The sequence below is a fragment of the Rattus norvegicus genome, chromosome 1 (assembly GCF_021556685.1).
Source record: "Rattus norvegicus strain SHRSP/BbbUtx chromosome 1, alternate assembly SHRSP_T2T, whole genome shotgun sequence".
In the NCBI taxonomy this organism is placed as follows: Eukaryota; Metazoa; Chordata; class Mammalia; order Rodentia; family Muridae; genus Rattus; species Rattus norvegicus.
Window position 1 is genome coordinate 99,620,384 of NC_141534.1, and position 26,917 is coordinate 99,647,300.

The following is a 26,917-nucleotide window of genomic DNA, read 5'->3' on the forward strand; positions in this document are numbered from 1 at the left end:
TTAAGATTCATTCATTCAAAAATGCTGAGACGGAACACAGATTCAAATGCTGTGTGCTCAAAAGCACAAGAAACAGGGGTGGTGGTGGGGGGTGGTGGTGTCTTTTCAAAGTCTTGCAGCCACCACTGGAATCTTCACCTCTCTTGGGGAATCACACCCTGCTAGCCCTCGGAAGGTAAGGGCTATGCAGGGCCCACCTTACATCTACCCTGAGCCTGTTGAGGCAGAAAGTTAACAAACACGCCAGGTACTAATTACGATTCGCGTCTGGATGGCAACAACCTCACCAACTGGGAAACAAAAAGTTGCTTCGGCCAGCCGGACGCAAAGCCCCGCCAGACCTTAGCAAAGGGACCGGAAGGCAATTCCTGGACTATGGACCAGGACGCGCGCCACTATCCCGCACCTGGAGCCACTCCCCTGCGCACCTGGCGAGTCCACGAGTGGGCCAGATGCCAGCCGGCCGGGGGGACCTCGAGGCACAAGCTCCCGCTCAGAGACGCTCCCTCCCACGCCCCGCCCACGTGTCCGGTAGATACGGCGCGTCCTGTTACCTCGCGGCCCGACCCGCAGCCACAGACCTGCGGCCTCAGCAGTCCTCGCGGGCTACCCGGGATTGGCAAGGAAGCACGCAAAGCACCCAGGCCTTGGGGACGCGCCCACTTTACGGGCTACAGCGAGTTGAAGACCCGGAGGACCCAGATGTCGCCGGCAATGTGCGGTGCGGTGCAAGGATGGGCCTGGGGGGCGTCTGCAGCCCCGGGAAGGGGCGCGCCGGGGAGGCCGGGCCGCTGCCGCTGCATTCATTGGTTCCAGCAGCTGTTCGTCGACGCAAGGCCCCGCCCCCGCCTCCCGCGCTGCCCCGCCCCGTCTCGTGCGGAGCACACCGGAAGGAAGAGGTACACTTCCGCTTAGAGTGCCGTTGGGGGTTGTAGGTTCTGAGGCAGAGCTTAAGCTTGGCATGTTCCTGTTTTTGGAGTTCCTGGTGCCCCGAGGAAAGGTTACACAGTCTTGGGGGACCTTCCCGGCTCTACCTCCTGTCCCCAGATCCAGCTATACTTGCTTTTGACGTTGTTTAGTGACAAGTTTATACATGCTTTTGAAGTTGTTTGCGAACACTTTTGGGTCTCCAAAGTCACGCCTCTCAATCCCCCACCCCCGTAGTACTGCTCTGGGCTTTATTGTTAATTCTCCTTAACATGCTTCACCAGTTGCTTGCCAGCCTCTTTTCCTGTCTTTGAGATAGGGTCTCACTATGTAGTTCTGGCTGACCTGAAACTCTTCATGTAGACCAATTTGGCCTCAACTCTGCTTCAGCCTCCTGAGTTCTGTGACTAAAGAATGGTGTGAACCAGATAAGAGTTTTGGTAGTGGATCACCGTCTGAGATGAGTACCTATGAAAAGGCAGCCTGTCATCTAATTCTAACAAAAATTGCTCTGTCCACCCTGCCTTTCTTAGCTACCTATCCCTGATAGATTTTTTTTTTTTTTTTTTTTTGGTTCTTTTTTTTTGGAGCTGGGGACCGAACCCAGGGCCTTGTGCTTCCTAGGCAAGCGCTCTACCACTGAGCTAAATCCCCAACCCCCCCCCCCCCCGATAGATTTTTTTTCTCTTTTGGTTGCCACCTGTTAATACCAATAACTGTTAATACTAGAATGTCTTATTAGATAGACCCCACACCTTAAAGTGATTTGGTGAAAATGTACTGCTGTGAGGTGTGTGTCCCTTAGGGGGCCAGTATTCAGCTGCTGCTTGATATCTATAACTGGAGGCAAGAACGGTCATAAGGTCATCTGGTCGTAGTGCTTCTCATGGAAAGTGGGTGCGCACTGCCAAGAGTAAAGTCTGAGAGTTAAGGTCTTAGGTCGTGTTCCCGTAGTCCTGCTGGGGAGGCTGCGGCAGGAGGCTGACAAGTCCAACTCTTGCCTGGGCTATATGCAGAGAGAGTACTGGCTTGTCACAAGACAATAAGACAGTGAGTTGTAGTGGAGCAGAATAGAAAGACAAGGAAAATTATGGAGGAAGGAAAAGGGATTCTCCCATTCCATTGCAGACCTAGATTAATCACCTCTTGCCAGCTGCGGGTAAGGATTCCAGCACAGAACACTTGCTGCAAAGTTTGCTAACGTAGAAATGATATTCCTCTCGTGGACCTTATGTTAAAATGGGCCTGAATTAAGGCCTGAATGTACCTAACCTTTGGGCCTCATTCATTTTCCCCCAGGTGGAAATCTCAAGGTGTTTTACCTTTATTTACAGTGAAGATATCCTTCCTTAGGGCTGCAGAGATGACGCAACAGTTAAGGGCTGCAAAAAGACCCAGGTTTGGTTCCAGAACCCACGTGGCGGCTCACAACCATCTGTAACTCAAGTTCTTCTGTGGGCATCAGACGTGCATATGGTGCACATGTACATTCAGACAAAACAGCGATCGATAGACATAGGATAAAAGATGCCATGCCTTCCTGCTCTTCTGTGATCTTGTCAGTTGTAAGCTCCACAGGTGTCCCCCCCCAGGAATCACTCTGACCAATGAAGAAGGCAAGGAGAGGGGCTGGAGAGATGGCTCAGAGACCGAGTGCTTACTGCGCTTGTAGAGGACCAGAGTTAGGTCCAAGTATCCACGTGAGTCAGTTGTTTCAGTTCCAGATGCTCTAACACCCTCTTCTGGCTCGCTGGGCACCCACAGAGACACACACATACACATACATAAAAATGGATCTTAAAAATGCAAATAGAATCTAATTTAAAGTCATAGGACCCAGGTTCAGTCCCCAGCCCCTACACAGTGGCTCACAACCATCTGTAACTCCCGTTTTGGGGGAACTGATGCTCTCTCCTGATCCCCAAGGGCATCAAGCATGCATGAGGTGCACACACTTGCAGGCAAAACACTCATAAAAATTATAAAGGGGTGGTGTGTGAGATGTCTCAGTGGTGAAGGGCACTGGCTTCCCCTCTGGAGAACCTCCATTGGATTCCTAGTACCCACATTCTTAGTAACTCTTGTCCCCGGGGATCTGATGCCCTCTTCTGGCCTCAGCGGGCAATGCATCCATGCAGGTAAAACTCTCATCCATAACTCTTTACAAGTTTTTAAATAGAAGTAAGTCTGTTAAAAAGTATTAACTTGGGTGATAGCCATGGAGACGAAGAAAGCTCAGCAAGTCTGGGATATTTAGGTGCTCCGTGCAGCTGGAGTAGTGTGGGTGTCGGTACAGATTATATAAGAGGGAGGAAGCTAGCCTGGCTCCAAGGTTTCTGACTTGAGCAGTCAGGACCGTGGGATGCACCAAAAGAAAAGCAGGCTTGAGGTGGTTAACGACTTAAAGGGGTGTTGGGAGTTTTTTGTTTGTTTGTTTTTTTGTTTACAGAGGCAGTGCTGGTTCTGCCCAGGAAAGCGGACCTGGAGCTGTCTGATCAGCCACTGCATGGCTGGAGCTGTCTGATCAGCCACTGCATGGCTGGAGCTGTCTGATCACCCACTGCATGGCTGGAGCTGTCTGATCAGCCACTGCATGGCTGGCAGCTGGCTCCAGGCAAGTTGCTGCTCACAGGGCTCTCTCTATGGGCTGTTATGTAGCCTCAAGACATAACCTCTGGAGCCTGAAGGCTTCCAAGGCATCTGTGGTAGAGGGAGGGCAACGTGGAGGTGGGCTGGTCACATCACGGTGGAGACAAGCAGGGGCAGCCTTCCTCCTTTTTCACTTCCACCTGATTTGGGATGGGGCTGGAAGCGTACACATTCAGGTCCAGCCCCTCAGTTGACCCTCTCACAGATCCACCCTGGGATGCCCTTCATCAAGCCCCTCCATGTACTTCCCATTTGTTCCCTTCCTGTCTACCCCGCAGTGAGCACTTCTCTCCATACATCCTCCTGTTGTGATGTTCTGCCTCCAGGTACTGTAGGCAGAAGCCACAGGACCATGAGCCAAAACAAGCGGCATCTTACGGTGTCTTAACGCGTCTTACAGTGTTCTGTCAGGTGTTTGGCCACAGTGGTGCAAAGCTGACTGATACAATGCCCCTCTATTGCTTTGTATCACTGAATTGTGGCTGTGGGAGTGTGGGGCTTGTGAGGTACAGTACAGGACAGTGCCAACCTTAGCTTCTGTTGGATGGCTCACTTAGGGAAGGCTTTCAGTGTTCTGTCTTGAGGCTACCCCAACAGCCTGTGCAGAGAGGCCTGTAGCAGCCTCCAGCCAGCCACTTGCCAGAGAGCTGTCCTGTTAGCAGATCAGAGAGCTCCTGGACAGCTTTGGCTGATAGCAGGGACCATCCTGGGCAGAACCACCTCTGCCTATCACTCTTACACACGGAAACCCTGAGGACAGTCCATGCTTATTGTTGTGAGGGGGTCGGTGTGGGAGGGGGCTTTTATTATACAGTGATAGGTAATCAATACAATACTGATCACCAATATGGACATGGCATGATGTATATATTCCCATTTAACTGGATGTTTAGGATATATATGTATTATATATAATTATATATAAACATATGTATATATAATTTTATATACATATTTATATATGGTATGTAATTATATAATACATATGTAATTTATTATATAATAATGTATAATATATAACATAATATAACATACAATATATAATAAAGTAATAGATAATATAGTATGTAAAATATATACTATAAAATACACAGTATATATATATTTTTTTTGGTTCTTTTTTTCGGAGCTGGGGATCGAACCCAGGGCCTTGTGCTTCCTAGGCAAGCGCTCTACCACTGAGCTAAATCCCCAACCCCCATAGTATATTTTATATATTGTTATACTATTTATATTATATGAATGCTCTGCCTGCACATATGTCTGTGCACCTCGTGATGCCCAGGAGGCCAGGATACTACAGTATTGGCTCCTCTGAAACTGGAGTCACAATGCTTGTGAGCCACCATGTGGGTGCTAGGCATCAAACGCAGGTCCTTTGCAGGAGCAGCCAGTGTTCTTAACCACCCAGCCCCTCTCCAGCCCATTCTTTTGTTGTTTATTTTTGAGACAGGGTCTCACCCTGTAGCCTGGGCTGGCCTGGAACTGCCTATGTAGACCAGGTTAGCCTCCAAGAGATTGGCCTGCTTTTGATTTCCCACGCTTGGACTGATGGCAGGAACTATCACGCCCAGTCGGTTTCTGGTTTTATGCAGTTTTAAGTAAATCTGAAAGAACATTCTTAGACATATACAATTCTTTAGGAAATGTGTCTAGAAATAGAATAGAAAGAGCCCATGTTCTAATGTGTGATAAAAGTTGGCAAAACTACATCGCAAAAGGATGAACAATTCCATTACATTAATTTTTATTACCAGTTTGTATTACAGCTCCGATTTCTCTGTACCTTTGCCAGCAGTGGACATATTTAATCTTTGCCAATCTTAGAGGAAAAATAATATATCATTATCTTAGGGTTTTTTTTTCAGGGATGGGGGATGGCCTGCTGGGGCTAGGACATAAGACATTGCACATGCCGGGCAACTGCTTTACTAGTTATTATAGCTTCACTCATCAGCCCTTTGTTTGTGTAGCAGGGCAGTGAACATGGTGTATAGCTCAGGCTAGCCTTAAACTCATCCTGTAGCCCAGGCTGACTGTGAACTTAAGATGATTCTCCCTCATCCTTCTGTGCACTGGGATTATAGATGTGTCCCATCAAAGCCCCTGTATGTGTTTATTAGGGAAGGGCGATGATATTGGGGTTTTTATTTGTTTTTACGCTGGTTGTGAAGTTATCTGTTCCCTGTGAGAGCATCCTTACTATTTGTCACAGATATCACCCCAAGTTTATCATCACTGTGTTATCTATGGACTGCCCTCTGCTTTGTGGACGTCCCCGGTTTATTTGGTCGAATCTGTCTTATAACTCACAATGTTTACAAGTTCTCTCATTTCAAGATTATATTTCTTACTTAGTTCTAGCATTTTGAATTACAGATTTTTTAAAGGTTTTTTTCAAGACAGGGATTCTCCATGTAGCCCAGGCTAGCCTGGAACTTGCTCTTTAGACCAGACTGGCCTCAGACTCAGATCTGTCTGCCTCTGCCTCCCAGTGCTGGCCTTAAAGGCCTGTGCCGCTACCACCCGGCCTCAGAATCTTTTTAATATGGAATAAGAAAGACTTAGATAATTTTCTTTCAATGTTCAATTATTTCACGGTCCTTACTTGAATGTTTTAAACTACTTATACTGGATAATAAATTCTCATGGGCTTACAGCCAGTTTGTGTACTGTTATATTTAAATTATTTTTACAAATCATTTTTTAGATATATAGTTTATTTTTATTTTATGTGCATTGATGTTTTGCCTGCATGTATGTCAGTGTGAGGGAGTCACATCCCCTGGAACTGGAGTTACAAAGTGTGAGCTGATAAATAGGTACTGGGAATCTAACCGGAGTCCTATAGAAGAGCAGCCAGCGCTCTTAACCACTAGGCCATCTCTCCAGCTCTTTTAGGTTATTATTTTTTTTTTTTTTGGTTCTTTTTTTCGGAGCTGGGGACCGAACCCAGGGCCTTGCGCTTCCTAGGTAAGCGCTCTACCACTGAGCTAAATCCCCAGCCCCTTAGGTTATTTTTAAAATCTAAATTATGTGCTCTTTTTAAAAAAGTTTGTGTTCGTATCCCAGCCACAGTGCATGCAGTGCCCAGAGGTGCCAGAAGAGGGCGATAGATTCCTCTGGAACTGGAGTTAGAGGCAAATTGTGAGCTGCCATGTGGGTGCTGAAACCCAACTGGGTCCTCTACAGGAAGATCAGGTGTTCTTAACTGCGGCCATTCTCTAGCCCCTGTTTAGATTAATTTTTCAAAGAACCAAGGTGCATGCCTATAATCCCAGCACTTTGGAGGCTAAGGCAGAAGAAGAGGTAGCGGGCTGGAGAGAGAGCTCAGGAGAGGGCACTGGGAACCTTCTTTGGGCATCTGCATTCACACACCCCTCCTTTACACGTACAATTTGAAAAGATTAAGTATTTCTCAGTGAAAACAAACAACGAGGGCTAGAGGTGCAACTAAATGGTAGAGTGGCTGCTTAGATGCATAAGGCCATGTGTGTGATTCCCTGCACCAGCAACGGATACTCCAGCAAACAGAACCAGTGCGCAGGTCAGCAGGCCTAAAAAGACTGTCTCAGCCCTGGGTTCCGTCCCCAGCTCCGAAAAAAAGAACCGAAAAAAAAAAAAAAAAGACTGTCTCTTTGTAGAATGTTTTTCTCACATCTGAGACAGCAATTGACGTTAGACTACTTTTCAACATGACAAATAATTCAGCCACTCTGTGTATCGTCTCGAGAAACTTTATAACCATCGTCCAGTTTCCACAAAACAATTCGTGATCATTGTTACTGCAATTGTACAAAACACACAGACATGCGTGGGAGAGAGGCCTTCACAATACAGCGTCCGTGACAGGAGCAGATGTACAGTTCAAGATAGTTTGCTCCAGGGCTGTAGAGACAGCTCAGAAGTTAATGGTTTCAGGATATCTGAACCTGTTTCTAGTTAGGATGTGGCTCAGTCCCTTAGCACACACCTTTAATCTCAAACAGTGAAGGTAAAGTTAATTTGTAGAAGGAAGCACCCCTGTTTGAAAGTGATGTCTAATTGAGTGCCAAAGTGATGAATCAGAAAGATTTGACAGAACAGGATCTGCCCAGCTCTCACAAGGAGAGAGAGGAAAGGAAAGGGAAGCTACTTAAGGGGAGAGGCAGACAGTACAGGAGGAGAGTGCAGTAGAGGGGACAGTAGGGTTTGTGGAGAGCAGTGCTGTAGAGTGGAGAGGGAGAGTGGAGCAGCACAGAGAGGGAGAAGGAGGCAGTTCTATGGGGAGAAATTTACAGAGACGGATTGATGAGAGAACAAGCTAGACACAAGTAGAGACAGAATGACCCAGAGAATGAGAAGGAGCCAGATTAGAAAACACTGCTAGAGTTAGAGGCCAAGCAGAGCAATTCAGAAGCTGAGAGAAGCCTGAGTGAATAAGTCAGCTGGGAGAAGAGTGAACAGAACAGCTGAGTTGAGCCAGCCAGCCAGAGTTCAGAAAAGAGCAGAAAGGGTGAGCTTATTCAGCAGCAAGTCTGGGAGGTTCAACATCCTAGGCTTAGATTGTATGGAGGCTAGAAGCTTCCAGAGCTAGGCCTAGGTTAGCAGACAGGCAGAAAGCGCCTTGGAAATGACCATTATTACAGGAGAACAGAAAACTGCTTTTACAGCTAAGAGCATTTGGTCTTGCGGAGGACCTAGGTTGGGCTCATTGTCCTCCTGGAGCTCCCCATCCCCAGTGCTGGGATTACAGGGGTGCACCACCATACTGGTTCACAATGTCTTCACAACATAGCAGTGGTCCCCAGGTTTTTGTCATAGGATTATTATTTCTCTTTCCCCTCTTTCTATAAATATATAAATATGTTCAACTAAAATCAGGACAAATCGAATTCCTAATATTTTCTGCTATGGTTCTTTCATACCTTCCTTATGTATGGCTCTAAGTCAGGAATCACAGAGGTAGGTCTGTTTTTGGCATTCTTCCCTGCCTGGTTCAGCTTACATAAGTCTTCTGTGATTTTTGTAGTGCTGAGAATCAACTTAGGCCCTTATGTATAGCTGACAAGCAGTCAACCACTGATTCCTCTCTGGGGGATTCTAGACAGGGGCTCTACTACTGAGCCACGCCCCCAGCCCCTCACTGGGGGATTCTAGGCAGGGGCTCTACCACTGAGCCACGCCCCCAGCCCCACACTGGGGGATTCTAGGCAGGGGCTCTACCATTGACCCACGCCCCCAGCCCCACACTGGGGGATTCTAGGCAGAGGCTCTACCACTGACCCACGCCCCCAGCCCCTCACTGGGGGATTCTCGGAGGGGTCTACCACTGAGCAGTGTTCCCAGCTCTAATAGATATTTCTAAAGGAAGTTGTACATGTGGCTGAGCTTTGTTGATGCTCACAGATCATTGCACAGTTGCATAGGAACTGACAATGTCTCCTTTCCAGCCTGTAAGCATCTGTTGATATGGCACCCTTTCTCTGAGGCTCTGCATACAAAGCATTTTGAAATATTGTTGCTATTTTTCTCTTTCTCTGTAAACTTTGTATTAACCAGATTTGGAGTGGTTTAAACCAGTGAGTTCCATGAGTGGATTGGCATAGGCAGGCAAGCTATTAGCTGAGTGCAGTGGGTCAGAGTTAAGTTCACACAGCTTTGAAGCATCGGGTCTTATTTTCTCTTCTTTCCCACCTGCTATTCTTCATACCTCGACTACTCTGTGCCTTCTCTTTTAAATCTCCATGGTTACCTCCTACATCTCTTTTCGTTTTCAGGGCTGGAATGAGTGTTGTGTGTTTCTGAATGAGGGACGAGAATAGTCCAGCTCTCCAGTGACAGCAGATGATGGTGCTGGATCGCGTACGCTTTTCAAGTGGGAGGAGTCCCACTTGTTGGCCTTGGCTGCTCCTTCCGGCTTGTTTCTTTGGACTCCTGTAGTGCCACTCTCTGTGCAGCAGAGAGACAGAGAAGTAAAGTGCCCCTGGTGACAGATGCCCAGGCATACTGTCTGGCTTCAGATTCTTTTTGGGCTCTCATAAAGGAATGAGTAGAACTTTGTGCTGAAATGGATATACTTCTAGAACTCTCAAATCCAGATATTTTATGGTCCCAATTTAGTGCTGGGCTAGGTTTTCACTAAGGCTCTTCATGTGTTCTCCTAGATCCATCCCGAGAAAACCCTGGATGGAGATGAGGCAGTCTGAGGGTGGCTTCCCCTCCTCCTCTTCGCCTCCTCCTCCTTTTCCATTACATTTACTTATTGTGTGTATGTGTAAGTGTGCGGGGTCCGTTCTCACCTTCCGCCAAGTTGGGGCCTGGCTCCGTGGCAAGTGAACTAACACACTGAGCCATCTCTAGGGCAGAGGCAGGGTCTCTCAGTCGAATACAGAGCTGAGCAGGGCAGAGGTCCAGCTGGCTTGCTCTGTGGCTGCAGTTTCAGTCTTGAGCCTGTGATCCCAGGCAGGCCGCTGTGCCCACCTGGTATTTGTGTGGGCTATGAAGACCCTAATAACAGACTTTATGCTTGTTGCTTGCAGGTAAAGGTCTTAGCTAAGAGATGCCTCCCACCCCTCCTGTGGTTACCATGCGTGCATCTGACTGATGAAGTGTGCTCTGGGCACTCGTGCTTCTTTATGGAGAAATGTCTGTTGAAGCCCTTTGCCCATTTAGGAAAAACAGGATAATGAAAAACTCCTTTGGTTGCTGGTATGCCATCATGGCATATCTCATCACCACAGTTTTTCCACACATGCCGTAAAGCTACGAGAGGCTGGGAATCAAGTCTATCTGGGTACTTACATGATCAGCTAGAAATCAGACCCACTTTGGAGGCTGGAGACAGGGCTCAGTGCTTACTGTGTGCTCCTTCCTCTTTGAGAAGTTGCAGATTGGGTTCCCAGCTCACACATCCTGACTTGTAGCCATCAGTAACTCTGGTTCTCAGGGACCTGATACCCTCATCTGGCCTCCATAGCCAGTGCATACACATGGTGCGCAGAAATACATACAGGCAGATCCTCAAACACATGAAACACACACACACACATCTGTCTGTCAGTCTGTCTATCTATCTACCTATCTATCTATAAATATATTTATGTATCTAAGATCCTACCCTGAGGGATCAATAGCTACTATGTTTTAGTTACACACTAGTAAAAACTGTCAGGTACTGCGTTTGCTTTTACTTTTGTATAACTGTTACTATAATATCTTAGAAAACAACAGGGCAGGAAGGATTTATTTATCCCATGATGGCTTGGGTTGGCCAGAGCATCATGGCGGGAGCAGTGAGTAGAAGCTAATTCTCTTTACCTCAAAGTGAACAGGAGACAGCGAGCCACAGTGGAACTCGGGACTACAGAGAACCTTCAAAGTCTAAGTCTCAGTGACTGATCTTTTCTATGTCCCATCTCCCTGGAGACCTCTTCAGTGTTTCTAGAACCTCTCAAAGATAGCAACACAATCTGGGAATCAAGTGTTCACATGCTCCCTGGGAGACATTTCATAATCAGATGCTAACAGGCACTACCATACAGACAGCAACTTGTATAATACATTTCTTTTTTTTGATTATTTATTTATTATATATAAGTACACTGGCTGACTTCAGACACACCAGAAGAGGGCATCGGATCTCATTACAGATGAGTATGAGCCACCATGTGGTTGCTGGGATTTGAACTCAGGACCTCTGGAAGAGCTGTCTCTCCAGCCCTGTATAATACATTTCAATATCCAGAAAAAAGATTTGAAAATCTCTACCACAAAAGACTTCGTTAATGGGGCTACAGAGATGGCCCATCTGTTAAGAGTGCCCCCAGCTTTTGCAGAGGATCAGAGTTCCATTCTCAGTACTCCTGTCAGAGTGTGCACAACCACCTGAATGTCCAGCTCCAGAGGACTCAATGCTGTCTTCTGGCTGCTGTGGACATGGCCCTCACATGTGCAGTTAGAGAATGACTATCAGGTTGTCTGCCCCCATTCGAGTGGAAAGCAGTTTTTGCTGAAGGCCAAGGTAAAATGTGCTCTGTGTGATGTACACTAGTAGCCTTGTTTCTTCACCTCTTAGTCACCGCGCTAAGTGGCAGATTAATGAAGCTAGTGTGTGGGAATGGCTTGGAAGGAAGAGCAGAGCCAAAATAACCTATAGTTATTAATACCAGTAAATGGTCCAAAGTCAATCTAAAAATCGACTGATTATTTGATCTGGTATGAAATGGAGATTATCTCATTCTTTTATTTTAATGGAATAGACTGCCTTCCTCAGTTCTAAAAGCATTACCACTGAGCCACGCCCCCAGCCCCTCACTGGGGGATTCTGGGCAGGGGCTCTACCACTGAGCCACGCCCCCAGCCCCTCACTGGGGGATTCTGGGCAGGGGCTCTACCACTGAGCTACGCCCCCATCCTCTCAGTGGGGATTCTAGACAGATATTCTATCACTCGGCCATATCTGCAGTTCTAGATTTTTCCTTTCAAGTGGAATTAGAATTTTATGACATAGATTTTTTTTTTTAAATTGAAGAGCGGTCTCAGTTAGACTGCTCTTGAATTGAAGAGAAACTCAGTTAGACAATGCTTGCTAAATGCTTTAGAAAAGTGGCTGAACAGTGCTATTTAATGTAAGTTACAGGGAGGGCAAGGTCCATTGTTCCAACCCTTCAGAAATTTCATACAAGGTGTGGGCGCAGCTACATCTTGATTCTGTCCTTCTGTTCACCGAAGATGAATGCTACAGCTGTAGGATTTTCATTGAATTATGCCTCTCTGCCTCTGTCTGTTTGGTGTACTGGATAATGTCCTGCTGTTGTGACAAAACACCATGACTGAGAAGCTTATGGACGAAGGGTTATTGTGCACTACAGGTCCAGAGGGATGAGGGTCCACCATGGTGGGGAGGCCCAGTGGCTTTTAAGTGCTTTCATCCTATTCCCTCTCACACCTGCTCCTATCAAAGCCATTCTTCTTTTCAACAAGGACCTCTCCTCCTTTCAGGTCTCCTTTCTGTGACCCATTGAGTTTAATTAGTTACTTACATTAGTGTGGGGACATAGGCCACTGATCAGTGGCTACACTCCTGAAGAAAATGATATCACCCCCCGTGCCCCCAACAGCCGTTACCTGCCACCAGGTCCCTTCCCTCATCTTTGATGGAATGCTGGCAGCCCAATCTTGTTCACGATAACCGCAGCCTCAGCTTGCTGAGGAATGTAACAGCAATGCTATGTCCTGAAGACATCCTTGTGCTGCGCGTACACCACCCCATCCTCTGTGGCTTTCTTCCTCTCCTGCTTCTTCTGTGACATTCCTTGAGCCTCGAAGAGATGATGTGGCTGTCCCTGTTAGGGTTTGGTATTCCACTATCCTTTAGTTTAGCATTTTGGCCACTCATGAACCTCTTCCCCCTGCAATGAGAGGCTTCTCTGATGAAGGCTGTGAACATCCTTAATCTCAGATAAAGATCCAAAGGTTGGACTCAAGTGTGGGCATGGATCCCCACCTCAAAGAGTGAACAAGAGCTGAGACTTTTCTGTCCATTTAACGCTTTCTTTGAATATTTATTCATGTATTTTGTCTGTATGTGTGTGGCAAGTACATTCGGGTGACTGTGGAGGCCAGCAGAGGGCGTTGGGTCCCCCTGGAACTAGAGTCAGAGTGTTGTGAGCTGCCCCGTGTTGGTGCCAAGACCAGAGCTCTGGTCCTCTGAAGGGCAGCAAGTGTTCCCAACTGCTGAGCTATCTCTTAAGCTCCCCCCAACCCCACTTCAATCTTTTAAGTGTGACATCAATAGGGGTTGGCTAAACCAAACCCAGGGCTAATTTTTTTAAAAACAGGCGCACACACACACACACACACACGGGTGTTTTGCATACGTGTGTGTCAATGTCTTACATGCACGAGGTTCACAGTGGTAAGAGGAGGGTTGGATCCACAGGAACTGAAATTACAGATGCTTATGTGGGTGCTGGAAACTGAACCTACATCCTCAGGAAAGGCAGCGAAGCCAAGCCCCGAGGAACCTCTCCAGCCCCGATTTGGTTCTCTTTTCCTCCCTTTGCCATTTCCCACTTGATCACCAGGCCATTTGGTAGAAAGTGGGATACTATCCCCAGCTTGCAGGCTACTGTTCTGCACCAACAGGTTGGTATCTGGACCTCAGGCTTCTGAGCACCAGTGTCCTGTTGAAAACACTTACATCCCTGAGAGCTGCACACAGACTGGAAGAGAATGTGTGTGTGTGTGTGTGTGTGTGTGTGTGTGTGTGTGTGTGTGTGTGTGTGAATGTGTGTATGTGTTTGTGTGTGAATGTGTGTGTGTGTGCATGTGCACACAGGTAACTATGGAAGCCAGCAAAGGGTGTCAGGTTCCCTACAGGATCTGAAGATGCTTTTCCAACAATTGATTTTCCACACTTTTCTTTAAAAGTCAGGGTCTTCCTATGGAGCCAGGCTAGTCTAGAACTCTCTATGTATACCAGGCTGGCCTCAATCTCACAAACTGTGGTTTCTACATATTCCTCAACAACCACATCCCCCTGTGTGTGCTAAGATTCTCCTCCTGCCCAGGCTGAGGAAGTTGCTCATTCTCAGTGCAGTTTTTTGTGGATTGGACATAACCCACCCCATGCTTCAGATGCGACTCATAGTTGCTGCCCATCAGGACCACCCTCCATTCTTTCCTGGCTTCTGTCACAAACAAACAAACTCAAAAGTAAATTCCCAGATGGGACTTGAGTATGTACCCCACACTTAACCCATGGTTAAGAGGATGTACCGTCTTCTAGAGGACCTGAGCTTAATTCCCAGAATCCATGTTAGGTGGCTCACCCCCTACTCCAGCTCCAGGGGATCTGACAGGCACCTGTGTGCGCCTCTCATTGGCCAATGTGGGCACCTGTGTGCACATATGCATATGTGAGTACATACATGGAAATATACATAAAATGTTCTCAGACAAAACACTGGAATTTCCTTTTTAGCACTTGCAGACTGAACACAGGGTTGCCCCATGCCGGCAGAGACGTTTTTAACTACAGTCAAGGTCTTCAGGGGCATCATGTGGACAAGGGTGTCCTCACATAGCTGAGAAGTGAAGGTGCTTTTCCAACCACTGACCTCCCACACTTGTTTAAACCTTTAAACACAGGGTCTCACTATGTAGTCTTGGCTGGCTAGAACCCTGTTTAGCTCGGGCTGGCCTCAAACTCACTGAGATCGGTCCACTTCTGCTTCCCGAGTGCTGGGATTAAAGGCATGTGCTGCCATATCAGGCTTACTTTTGGATTGAAACAAAGGATTAATTTTATTTCCAGGTGTCTGTTTGTTGGTGTGTGCAGGTTTCTGTAGATAGAGAAGGCACTGGATCTCCTGGAGGTAGAGTAACGGGAAGGTGCTGGGCTCCGAACTCAGATCCTCTGGAAGAGCAGCTCAGGCTCTTAACCACTGAGCCATCTCTCCAGCCCTCCTTTTGGGATTTTGTGACAGGATCTGGCTATTTAATTCAGACTAGCCTTGAAGTCTTGATCTCTCTGCCTTGGCTTCCCGAGTAGGATGAACCACAGGTGTGTTCCTGTCTCCAGTGGCTTGCTTTGCAAATCTTTTTGTAGACTGTTAGCTGCAGGGGAGCAGAAATCTACCCAGCTTAAGATTTCAATCACATCCTGCTACACTTTCTCTCACAAGCCTGAAATAAAACTTTCTAACACCTTTTGCGATTGGATACGCTGAATTTAAATAGGACTGCGGCTATAAACAAAAAGAGCAAGCTGCGGATTGATGTGTCTATTTTAGTGAACCACAGCCACGTTATTTCTGAATATGGATACTAAAATTAATAAATGACAAGTAAGAAAAGCCACAAAGATGTGCACCACAGTGATCCGTCTTTAGATGATACCAGCAGGTGTTAATAAAAGGCCTGAAAAATGAGTAACATGTTTTTATTTTTATTTATTTAGAGACATGTTTTCACTGTAGCCCAGGCTAGCCTCCACCCACAATGTAGTGGGTGTGAACTCCTGATCTTCTTGCTCCACCTCCCGAATGTTGCAACAACAGCTATGGGATAACAATGCCATGCCTAGTATATTTTACTTTGACAAGGGCTTTCCCAGGTCACTGTGTACACACTTAATAGGTAAGAATCTTTATGTAGGGTGTGTGTGTGTGTGTGTATGTGTGTATGTGACTTGGCTTTGAACCCAGGGTTTTCCATATGCTAGACAGGAGCTCTCCTATCTCAACCGCCCTAAGGTAACATTTTTATTTTATTTATTTTTTTTTTTTCGGAGCTGGGGACCGAACCCAGGGCCTTGCGCTTGCTAGGCAAGCGCTCTACCACTGAGCTAAATCCCCAACCCGAACATTTTTATTATTAATGTCCCTTATTTATTTTTATTCTGCGGATGAAACCTAGGGCCTTATGCATGCTACACGCATTGTCTACCGCTGAGCTCCGCCCCATCTGTAGTACTAATTTAAGTGTTTGATTGTTACTGATGCCAACGGCGATGACAGATATTTATAAATACTTCATTTTAATGAAGGGGAGAGCTGAGAAAAAAAAACCGCACAGATCGGAACTGAAATAAAGATGCTTAGTTCTGCTCTGTCAGTGGGCCACTGGCTCGGATATACCGTTTTTCTTTGGAATATTGGGCCTCAGTTCACAAGGATTTGTCACTTTCTGAGCTGTGTAAATATACTATGTACTCAACATGAGGAGTCTGTGTCCCTGGGTGTTACTGGAGAGGTATCCGGTATATACTCAATTTTGCAAACTGTTACAGAATGGCATCTGTGCTATCTGGACTCAGTAACCCAACTGGTATAAGTCTGGTTAAGTGGTACACAAAAGGACCACATCTGATGTCTTCATTTTACGGCATGGTATTCCACTGTATCATTTTATAATAGATGTCTTCATCAGACTTTTAAACTTGAATTAAAAAGTAATATATATATTTTGTGTATATATGTATATGTTGTATATAACACATTATATATATGTGTATGTGTGTATATATACACATTTACACACATATAATCTTTTAAAAGGTAAATAATTCAAAGTGATTACCTGTTACTGAAAAAAAAAAAAACCTCATTAAGCTGGCATAATCTTACCTATCCTTTCCGGATTGGGAGATAAACCTAGATACTAGGCCTACAGCCCCTAAGAGAGCACACAAAATGGAGTCTGCTGCTCATGTTGGAGCTTAAGATACACATCCCTCTTCACTAAGCAATCTGCTGGGTTGCTGGGGAGGGCTGGAGCGATGGCTCAGTGAAATTGTTCCCTGCTTCTCTGGCGTACCCACCTGTGCTGTTCACACCAACCACCTATAAACTCCAGATCTGGGAAATCTAATGTCCTCTTCTGGCCTTTGTGTCACAGACACGCTCATAAAAAGAAATCCTTGAAGACCCAACAATAATGAAAAAAAAAAGTCAAACACCAGAATTATCTGAGGCAGAAATGTTCTCATTTTACATTTTTCCTGGTCCATCTGAAAGAAATCTCCATGACATCCGTTTCACAGGCAAGCCAAAGCCAGTGTCCTCACCAGTGAGCTTGGCTACAGGGTCCCGGCGTGCTCTTTGCTCTTATGTATCTCAGACTCCAGCCAGAGGTCATCAGTGTGCCCTGTATGACTCTACTGGGCTCACCTTGCACCATGCTCACAAAGGGAGGCCCTGTGACCAAGCCACTACTGAAGGGGCCACAACACTGGACGAGCTTGAAGGGAGGGCAATGTGGACATGGTATGGGTGACAGGGGTAGCTTCAGAGTGGCACTGTCTACCTAGCCAGTTGTTTTAAACAAGTTGTTTGACTTTCCATAGAGTCAACAGACTTGGGTTAAAGTTGTATGGGGAATGGTAGATGGTAAAACGACGGGGGGGGGGGGGGGGCGTGAGATGGCTTAGCGGGGAAAGGCATGTTATGATCCCAGGAAAGCACGGAAAGGTGGAAGGAGAAAACCCAATCCAAATGTGTCTCCCTCATACAAGCTGCAGAGGAAGTCTCGCTCTCTGTTAGCTCTAAGATCCCAAAGCTCAGCAGAAGTGTCAGACAGTAACCATGTGGCCTCCATGGGTCATACAATCTTATCACTCAAAGAGAAACACGGTTGTACTTTCAGATAGTAGCTGGTAAAAAGTTCAAAACAGGGAAATGATGTGGCTGAGATTCTAATGGACTATTTATGAAAATAAGTTGCAAGCTAGGTGTGAAGTGGAGGCCAGTGTGCCGGTCTCCTCTGTACCAGTACTACCTACGGGAAACCCAATGCAAGCCGTGTATGAACTCTAAAAGTTTCTAATAACCACATTAAATGGGTTATGGTTTGGATAAAGTGGCTGCAAAGGCGCCTGTTAGGTTTGCCTGTCAACTTTTGGGGACTGAGTTTAGCATCAGCCAGCATGCTAGGCATGAGTTCATCATTTGATGCCACTATCAGAAGGTGGGGCCTGGTGGGAGGGAGCAGCTCCTGGCTATGCCCTGGGTAAGTCTATGTCTATCTTGTCACCTGTCTGTCCCTCCTCACTGCTTCCTAGCTACCATGAGCTATGCTATCTGGTTTACATGTTCTCACCAGAAGATCCTGCCTCACTGCAGACGATCTTGGCTAGAAGTTTCTGAAACCATGAGCCAAGTCAACCTAAGAGGCTTTCTATTGTTTTTAAAAAGGTATTCTGCTACAGCAATAAAAAGCTAACACAAGGTGAAATGACTTTATGTGTTTTATTTAACTCCATATAGCCAAAATATTTTAACACGTTGTCAATATATAAAACTATTGGGATGCTTTACATTTCTTTGTGCTGAATCTCTGTCACTGTTCTTACACTTGGAACACAAGTCCATCTCAAGTGCTCAGCAGTCATGTGGCTATGACCGTTACATGGGACTCCGTGATCTGGATCTAGGTTCCCCATGCTGTGATTTATACAACTAACTTGTCACGGCACCGTGTTGAGATCTGGTCCTTGAGAGAAGAGACAGGACCACATCGCCCGCCCTATAGAGAACAGTCCAAGAGGCTACAGCTATCCAGGAGAATTATTTGTTTTGAGTCACTTCTAGCTGGGAGGGCCTGGGATGCTAGGGCACAAACTGGGGTAACCAAACCAGTGCTGTAGTCAGAGCACCTGTGGCCTCTTCGAGGAGTCGGATGGTAAGGGATTATCTGGTGATAGACCACAAGAGGATCAGAGTCTGAACAACCTTGCAGTCACTGGCCTTCAGCAGAGTTCTAATTACAGGAAGGGAGCTGGCACCCACAGGTCAGCACTGAAAGCATTTCCATGTCTGATGTGGAAGCTAAAGAACTGGTTAGCGAGAAGGCCCAGAACCTGTACTGATGCTTGTGAACTGCAGTAATGACAGCCAGCGACAGCTCAGCAAGTTAACAGAGTCTAATAACAAACCCAACCAGCTCCTGGGAGCTTTTCAATGATTTAAATGCAAGCTTCTAAATCGATAATCCCAAGACAGGAATGGACACATACTGCTAATGAAACTTAGAAACAAGTGTTTTTAACAAAAGAAATTTATTACCAAAATACAATATATAAGTCAATACATGACAAACTCCTGTAAAGCAAAATAAATTACTCTACTTTTGGACAGTTCTGGAAATTAAGAGGTGCCAGAGAGAGAGCTGCTCTCTTCTAAACAGGTGGCCTGCTCTACCACAGACAAGGCTTGCAGCTTGATGTGCAACAGGATATCACCAAATACCAATCATCCAGTTTTAAAGAATCAGCGTCAGAATCAACTCTTGCTTTTTTACATGGTGTTCCAGAAGTTTCTCTACTTGGGCTACAGAAGCAAAGCCATAGTGTTACACAATACTTATTTCTTTAAAAAAAAAATACATTTATTTATGCCCATGAATGTCAAACTCAAGTTTCTATTAAATATATTTATATACTATTACTTTGAGCACCTTGCTGCACAATTTAAAAAAAACGGATTAAATAAGTGCTTATGAAACTGAGAAACGAAGAAGCCTGCTCATCTGTGTCCAGGCCACTATGCTGCACAGATGTGATGTAAACATGATGCTCACGGTTGCTCTGTGAGGGAGAAAACAGTAACTACAAAGCCACCAATGGTAACTCAGACAGGTTCAGGGCAGAAGCTTCAGCTGGTATCGCTGCCTGTGGATGGGCCACAGATAAAGTGAATGGGCTCATGGCTGGCAGGCCGGTGAGGGCACCTGCCAGAGTCCTATGATCACAGCCAGGGACAAAATGTTAATTATAACGATTACAAGTGCCACCTCTCTATCTTTTGTTTACTGAATGCAATAAGTGTTTTTTTTTTTTTTTTTTTTTTTGGTTCTTTTTTTCGGAGCTGGGGACCGAACCCAGGGCCTTGCGCTTCCTAGGTAAGCGCTCTACCACTGAGCTAAATCCCCAGCCCCGAAATAAGTGTTTTTAAAGCAGTGTTCTCCATTTGCTCTTAGAAGCGTAGGTGGTCAGAACAAGAGATAAAAAACAGAGTTTCCCATGCCAAAGCTTAGCGAGCAGTGGTCGGTATCCTCTGAGCAGTGACCCTGACTGGGTAAGAGTCAGTGATGACAACCACACACATGTTTCCGTTATTCTGAATCTTGCTTCTTGGCAGAGCCTTGCTGCAAATGCTAGCAGAATGTGCAGGGTACAGGCCACTTCCCTTGTCCAGGCCTGAGAGCTCATAGGAACAGATGACAGATGGAGGCTTTGAACCTTTGGGTTATTAGTTTTTCCCCATGGGTGGGGAGGTTTACCCTTGTGACACAATCATGTGGTTTGAAGGAACTCAGAAGCATGTTTGGAAGAACCGCGCTGCTGAATTGGGAGGATGTTTTGGGTGATTACTATTTTTTAACCAATTGTGTAAAATTAAAGCCACAGAAAATTAAGTGAAGGCTATTACTGTTTAGACTAACAGCAAAATGAAAACCAGATCTAGTGGCTACAACAGCAATGGGTGATAAAACTGGAAACATGAAATTTTTTACATCTGGCATTAAATTTAAATGTTTTAATTGTGAAAATATGAGAAAATTCATTTAAGTCCATATAGAGTAAATTTAGAGGAATTGAATTAGTATCTATAAATTCACTTTTTTATTAAAATCCATATATCAGAAATGAATTAACTTTCACTAATAAATTAAGCCTACATTGGCCAGGCCTTTAATCCCAGCACTTGGGAGGCTGAGGCAAGTTGATTTCTATGAGTTGAGGCCAGCCTGGTCTTCATAAAGAGTTCTAGGTCAGCCAGGACTATATAGGAAGACTCTGCTCCCACCTTCCCCCCAAAAGCTACCTGTAACCAGAGAGTGGCAAAATTATAGTCAATTTTCTCTAAATAGTGTCATCAAAATTAGTGGTGGAAAACCATAAAACAAGTGAGAAAGTTTCCACACGCCTGGCCCCGTGCTACAGCTCTCAACACCACAGGAAAGCTGGTAACTCACTTTACGGACACCTCAACTTGGGGACAAGCTGTAAAGCTTGTCAGTACCCACCGACTCTGTCCTTCCATGAGCTGCCCCCTTGCCTCTGAGTGTGTGAAGACCACCTGCATTCACAGCACTGCAGAGTCTACTGTAAGGAAGCAGTAATGATGTCACCCTGTCTGCCTCACCCTCAGCAGTAATGATGTCACCCTGTCTGCCTCACCCTCAGCAGTAATGACGGCACAAACCATGGGACTCACGGGGTCACCTATGTGTGATGCGAACTTCAGCACACATATACTGAGCTAGTTTCTCAGAGTATTTTCTTGCACACTAACAAATGGACTCTGAATTATGTCTGTGTACCACATGTGTGCTTGACGCCTGATGAGGCCAGAGTGTACCAGATCCCCCGGAACTGCTTGTAAGCCACCATATGGTTACTGGGAGTCAATCCTGGATCCTTAGGAAGAGCAACCAGTGCTCTTAACTGCTAAGTCATCTCTCCAGTCCTTTTAAAAATTATTTTGTTTAGGTTTTGAGACAAGATCTCACTTTGAAGCCTTAGTTAGCCTGGAACTTGCTATGTAGACCAGGCTAGCCTCAAACTCTCAAATCCACTGCCTCCTGACTATGTGAACTATACCAGTCTCTTATTAAAACAGACTGAAGTTTTACCATTCTTTAGTCACCTGGGTTGTTCTGTTAAATATAACCAAACTCATAAAGTCTAAGTAGAGAAAACCTTAACAGATGTGCTACTTTTGAGGCAGCTGACTTTCAGCTTTCATTCTCCAAGTGATCTTTCTAACCTCAGGAGGCCCAGTCCTGCTAACCCAGGTTAGCCTCAAACCTGGAGTCCCTGCTCAGAAGCCACACCTGTGGACTTTAGTCTGCCCCACCACGCCCAGCCTCCCCAGAGCTTCTTCCTTTGCCTCGCAGGCTACAGTGTGCTTGGGTAGCAGGTGAGCACCCAGCTCAAGGACGGTGGTGCGTAGTAGTCTCCGTCCTGCTTGAGGAGGCCGTCAGACTACTGCTGGCGGTGAAGGTGTGTGGAGCTGTGTAACTGGAGAAGTGGGCTCTGTTTGTTCACACTGACCTCTGAGAAATCAATCACCCATTTCTGTGAACCTGAAATTTGGTCTGAGTCTTGTGTGGAGTCACTGTGAATTTGAAACAATAATTTACTTCCCAAATGTTTATAATCCAGGAGTGATTTGGGTATCTCTCTTCTTTTTTAGGGAGTGAAGGACCACGCCCTACATTGAGTCTGTGATGAATTCCTATCAACACAAGGAAAAGGTTTATGAAGCCCATTCCTCACTCCATTGCTCTCTGGAGACAGGGAAGTTACCCTCCCTCTCCCTACTGCCCATCCTGGCAACAGTGGGAACTGCCCCTTCCCATTTGCCACTTTCCTCATCAGAGCCCGGCCACTGTAGAGCTGACCAGTGTGGCTCTGCAGAGCTTGCTTGCTTTTAACAATAAACAGTGACACTACCAAGGGGGCACCAGGGGCTCACACAGGGTTATAGCTCTGTCTCCTTACTCTGCACCGAATATCACCCACACCACCGCTTCTTCCATGTCTCATGAGCTCGTGATGGCGCTGAGGGTGAGCTGCGGTTCAGAGTGGCCCTCCCACATGCTCCTAGCTAGTTGGCATTCAGGGCTGTGCTGTGGTCCTTGTTCAGGATGATGCTGACAATCTCCCCCTCATGTTCCTTCATGTGATCCAGGAGGCTCTCCTTGCTGGTTGACTCAAAGCCACAGATGCAGCAGCAGAAGAGCAACACGCAGTACTCAGTGCCTGGAGTAGCCAAGCTGCAGCTCCTTCCTGAGATGTCAGAGCTGCTGCCTGTGGGGTTCAGTTTCTCAAGTTCGCTGGCGTCGATACCGTCACCAGGCAGTTGGGAAGTGAGCTCCGAGGAGGACACCAAGTTTTCTGGACTGCCTGTGGTAGGGCCAGTTCTCTCTTCACTGCTGGTTAAGAGCGGTTTCCCACGGGATTTCCCCAGAACTCTTATAAAAACAGAACATATCAGACTTTCAGTGGGTTTTGCTGTAGGGCTAGGAGACGCTCCCTACCTTGCTCTATACCAAGCCATCAAGTGAAGGGTGGAATGACGTACCTGCCACTTTGTGAGATTGCATCGTTGATGGCCTTGTTAACTTGCTCATAGTTGTAGTTCTGGTCACTTGCATGTTTCCACATGTGTGACTTCAAGGAAGGGGGGTGGCTGCACACATACCCACACAAGGAGCACCTGGAAGATAGGCACCAAGGAAATTACAACCATCTCCCAACACTAGTAAAAATTCAGAGTGGTTTTATGCAAGAGCCATAAACTTTGCTGGGTAAGTGCCTCTCTGAGACAAATGGAGACAACCACAGAAGACCCGAACTGGACACATCCACACCCTAGCTCCTGCACCTATGGCTCAGGGAATGTCACAGGAGAGGAAGGAAATGCTAAGAGCCAGAAGATCAGGAAGGCTTGGGAAACGGCCTCTCCTAGACAGAGCTCCAGGCAGCTGATGACCGCTGAGAAGGGGGAGACTTCAGTGAGGAAGGAGTCTCCGTTCACTAGCTGTCCACTGTAGGGTGGTCAGGCCTGTGAGCACGTCCACATAAACAACGCAACAGGCTCAGCAAGCTGTATTTTTAGACATCTGTACACACACACACACACACACACACATACACACACACACACACATGAATGATTATCAAAGAAAATGGGGCTGCGGACTTGAGTGGAGGAGAACATGGGAGAGTGAGAGGGAGGACAGATGGGAGGCACTTAGGGAGGAAAGGGAGGAGGGAAAGTGATATAATGGTGTTTAAACAAAAAACATATTAAAAATAAATTTTAAAAATTCCCAGTGATTCTGTAACCATAACCCCTAAGCATTCTGAGTTGGCCTACCATTCACTGAATGTAAATTATCACTGGTTCTAAGGCACAGATTTCACAGAGGTTCTAGAAAAAGTGTAAACAAGAAAAGAAAACCAAGGGAAGGAGATCTTTTATAATATAAAGATTTTTCTAGTACTCTAACAGCCATCTTACTTTAGCTAAAATACATGATGTGGAAAGATTTCTAACATAGTAATATACAAAAGTTTTGTTTTGTATATTACTATGTTATCACCCCCTCCCCCCCGCCCCCATCAAGGTTTCTCTGTATATTCATGGATGTCTCAGAACTCGCTCTGTAGACCAGTCTAGCCTAGAACTTGGGAGATCTTTTTCTGCTTGCCTTAATCTGGGATTAAAGGTATGTATCACCATAGCCTGGCTTGTCCAAAATTCTTTAACTATGGGTATAATGATCTATTCTGTTAACAAGAAAGCAAAAAGCAGAGCTGGGAGCTGGGGAGATTAAGTTAAGAACACTGGCTGCTCTAGTGGAGGACCCAGGATAGATTCCCAGTATCTACATGGGAGATCACAATCACCTTTAACTCCAGCTTCAGGACACCCAATGTCCATTCGGGTATACCTAGTGACCTTCATATGGCACTGCAAACGTGTGGCTCACAAAAATACATGCAGGACACTCATACACATAAATTAAATAAAAACATACAGATACAGAGGGGGTAGGGAGGAAGGAGAGAGGGAGGGGGCATGAGTGAGCGAGCGCTGAGCTGGAGAGATGGTTCAGCCTTCCACAAATAAGTCAGCCACCAGGTGGGATCTGGTCCTCTGAAGGAGCAGCCAGTGCTTTTCACTGTTTTGCCAGCCTTCCAGTCCCAACTTCTGTTTGAAGTAATCTGAACACCTTGCATTAGTATGATTTGTTACAATTCTAAACAGTTTAAAGTGGTACTTAGAGCTTGCCTAATTTCTGCTTAGAATTAGAAAAATATACAGTTTTGTGCATCCCACTGTAGTATCATGTTGAGGAGCACCTCAAAGTCCTCTGTGCTCTGCCTAGTCACCCCTCTCTCCTGCTTCAACTCCTGGCAACCACCAACTCATCTTGTTTTCTGACACAGGGTCCCTCCCAAGTACATTTGGCTGGCTGGCCAGCTCTGCCTACAGGAAGCCACCAGTCTCTGCCCTCAGTATGTAGATTACAAACACCACCATGTCCTTTTAGTTTGTTCTTTTTTGAGTTCTGGAGATGTGACTCAGATCATCATGTCTGCTCAGAAGCACTTTCCTGACTGAGATACCTAACCAGCTTGCTTCCAGAGTTTGCTATTATGGAAAAAATAACTATAAACATGTGGATACAGGTTTTCTGGGAATAAATGTTTTTATAACATAGCAAAATACCTGTCTATAATTTCCAGGTTGTATTGTATAACTATGACCTTTTTGGAAGCCAAAAATGTACCCAATCACACACCTAACAAAGCAGACCACTCAGCTCTTCTCTATACTCATGAGACAGGGCTGGCAAGACCGGCACAGGTCTGAATTAACTTGTATCCTAACTGATCCCAGCTTACCTTTAAGACCGCAGTTTTTAGTTTTGTTGAATATAGGCTTTTGTAGTAGGATCTGAATTTTTTTGGATTTCCTCAGTTTCTATTATATCTCCTTTTTCATTTCTGATTTTGTTAATTTGGATACTGTCTCTTTCCCCTTTGGCTAAGAGGTTTATCTATCTTGTTGATTTTCTCAAAGAACCAGCTCCTTGTTTTATTGATTCTTTGTATAGTTCTTTTTGTTTCTACTTGGTCGGTATCAACTCTGAGTTTGATTATTTTCTGCTGTCTATTCCTTTTGGGTGTATTTGCTTCTTTTTGTTCTAGAGCTTTCTGGCGGGCTGACAAGCCGCTAGTGTATGCTCTCTCCAGTTATGTTTTGGAGGCACTCAGAGCTACGAGTTTTCTTCTTAGCACTGTTTCGTTGTATCCCATTAAGTTTGAGTATATTATGCCTTCATTTTCATTAAATTCTAAAAAGTCTTTAATTTCTTTATTTCTTCCTTGACCAAGTTATTGAGTAGAGCATTGTTCAGCTTCCATGTGTATGTGGGCTTTCTATCATTTTTGTTGTTATTGAAGACCAGCCTTAGTCCATGGTGATCTGATAGGATGTATGGGATTATTTGTATCTTCTTGTACCTGTTGAGGTCTATTTTGTGATCGATTATATGGTCAAGTTTGGAGAAGGTACCATAAGATGCTGAGAGGAAAGTATTCATTTTTGTTTTAGAATGAAACGTTCTATAGATATCTGTAAATCTATTTAATTCATAACTTGTGTTAGTTTTGCCAGGTCTCTGTTTAGTTTCTGTTTCCATGATCTGTCCATTGGTGAGAATGGGGTGTTTAAGTCACCCATTATCATTATGTGAGGTACAATGTGTAGTTTGAGCTTTAGTAAGGTGCTTTTATGATTGTGGGTGCCTTTGCATTTGGAACATAGATTTAGAATTGAGAGTTCATCTTGGTGGATTTTTCTTTGACAAGTAGGAAGTGTTCTGCCTGATCTATTTTGATAACTTTTGGTTGAAAGTCAATTTTACTTGATATTAGAATGGCTACTCCAGCTTGTTTCTTGGGAACATTTGCATGGAAAATTTTTCCTAGCCTTTTACTCTGAGAAAGTTATCTGTCTTTGTCACTGAGGTGCGTTTCCTGTATGCAGCAAAATGCTGGGTCCTCTTTACGTATCCAGTCTGTTAGTCTATGTCTTTTTACTGGGGAATTGAGTCCACTGATGTTAAGAGATATTAAGGAACAGTGATTGTGGTTTCCTGTTACTTTTGTTGTTAGAGGTGGAATTATGTTTATGTGACTATCTTCTCTTGGTTTCTCCATCTACGGTAATTGACAGTTTTGCTGGATAAGCAGCCAGCATTTGTGTTCTCTTAGGGTCTGTATGACATCTGCCCAGTTCTAGCTTTCATAGTCTCTGTTGAGAAGTCTGGTCTA

General features: G+C 45.5%; 3 protein-coding genes across 10 annotated transcripts in view; 1 reads left to right on the forward strand and 2 right to left on the reverse strand.

Annotated features, from left to right (window-relative positions):
- Dpy19l3 (dpy-19 like C-mannosyltransferase 3) overlaps nt 1–773 on the reverse strand; it is a 66,842-nt gene extending 66,069 nt beyond the window's left edge. The window contains 1 exon segment of one of the 3 annotated variants that reach the window (NM_001135835.2): nt 582–773. The gene's annotated coding sequence lies outside the window, so the exon portion shown is untranslated. 3 annotated transcript variants of the gene reach the window in all.
- Nucleotides 211–23,898, forward strand: LOC134483099 (uncharacterized). Its single transcript, XM_087600179.1, has 2 exons — nt 211–899; nt 22,260–23,898. The coding sequence occupies exons 1-2, from the start codon at nt 453–455 to the stop codon at nt 22,284–22,286; spliced, it is 474 nt and encodes a 157-aa protein (XP_087456305.1). The 5' UTR covers nt 211–452; the 3' UTR covers nt 22,287–23,898.
- Zfp507 (zinc finger protein 507) overlaps nt 19,099–26,917 on the reverse strand; it is a 32,778-nt gene continuing 24,959 nt past the window's right edge. For 3 of the 6 annotated variants that reach the window (XM_087653984.1, XM_087653969.1, XM_087653973.1), the window contains exons 6-7: nt 23,151–23,285; nt 19,099–23,040 (exon numbers count right to left, since the gene is read on the reverse strand). In XM_087653984.1, the coding sequence (XP_087510110.1) occupies nt 22,674–23,040; nt 23,151–23,285 (502 nt within the window). In that variant the 3' untranslated portion in view covers nt 19,099–22,673. 6 annotated transcript variants of the gene reach the window in all.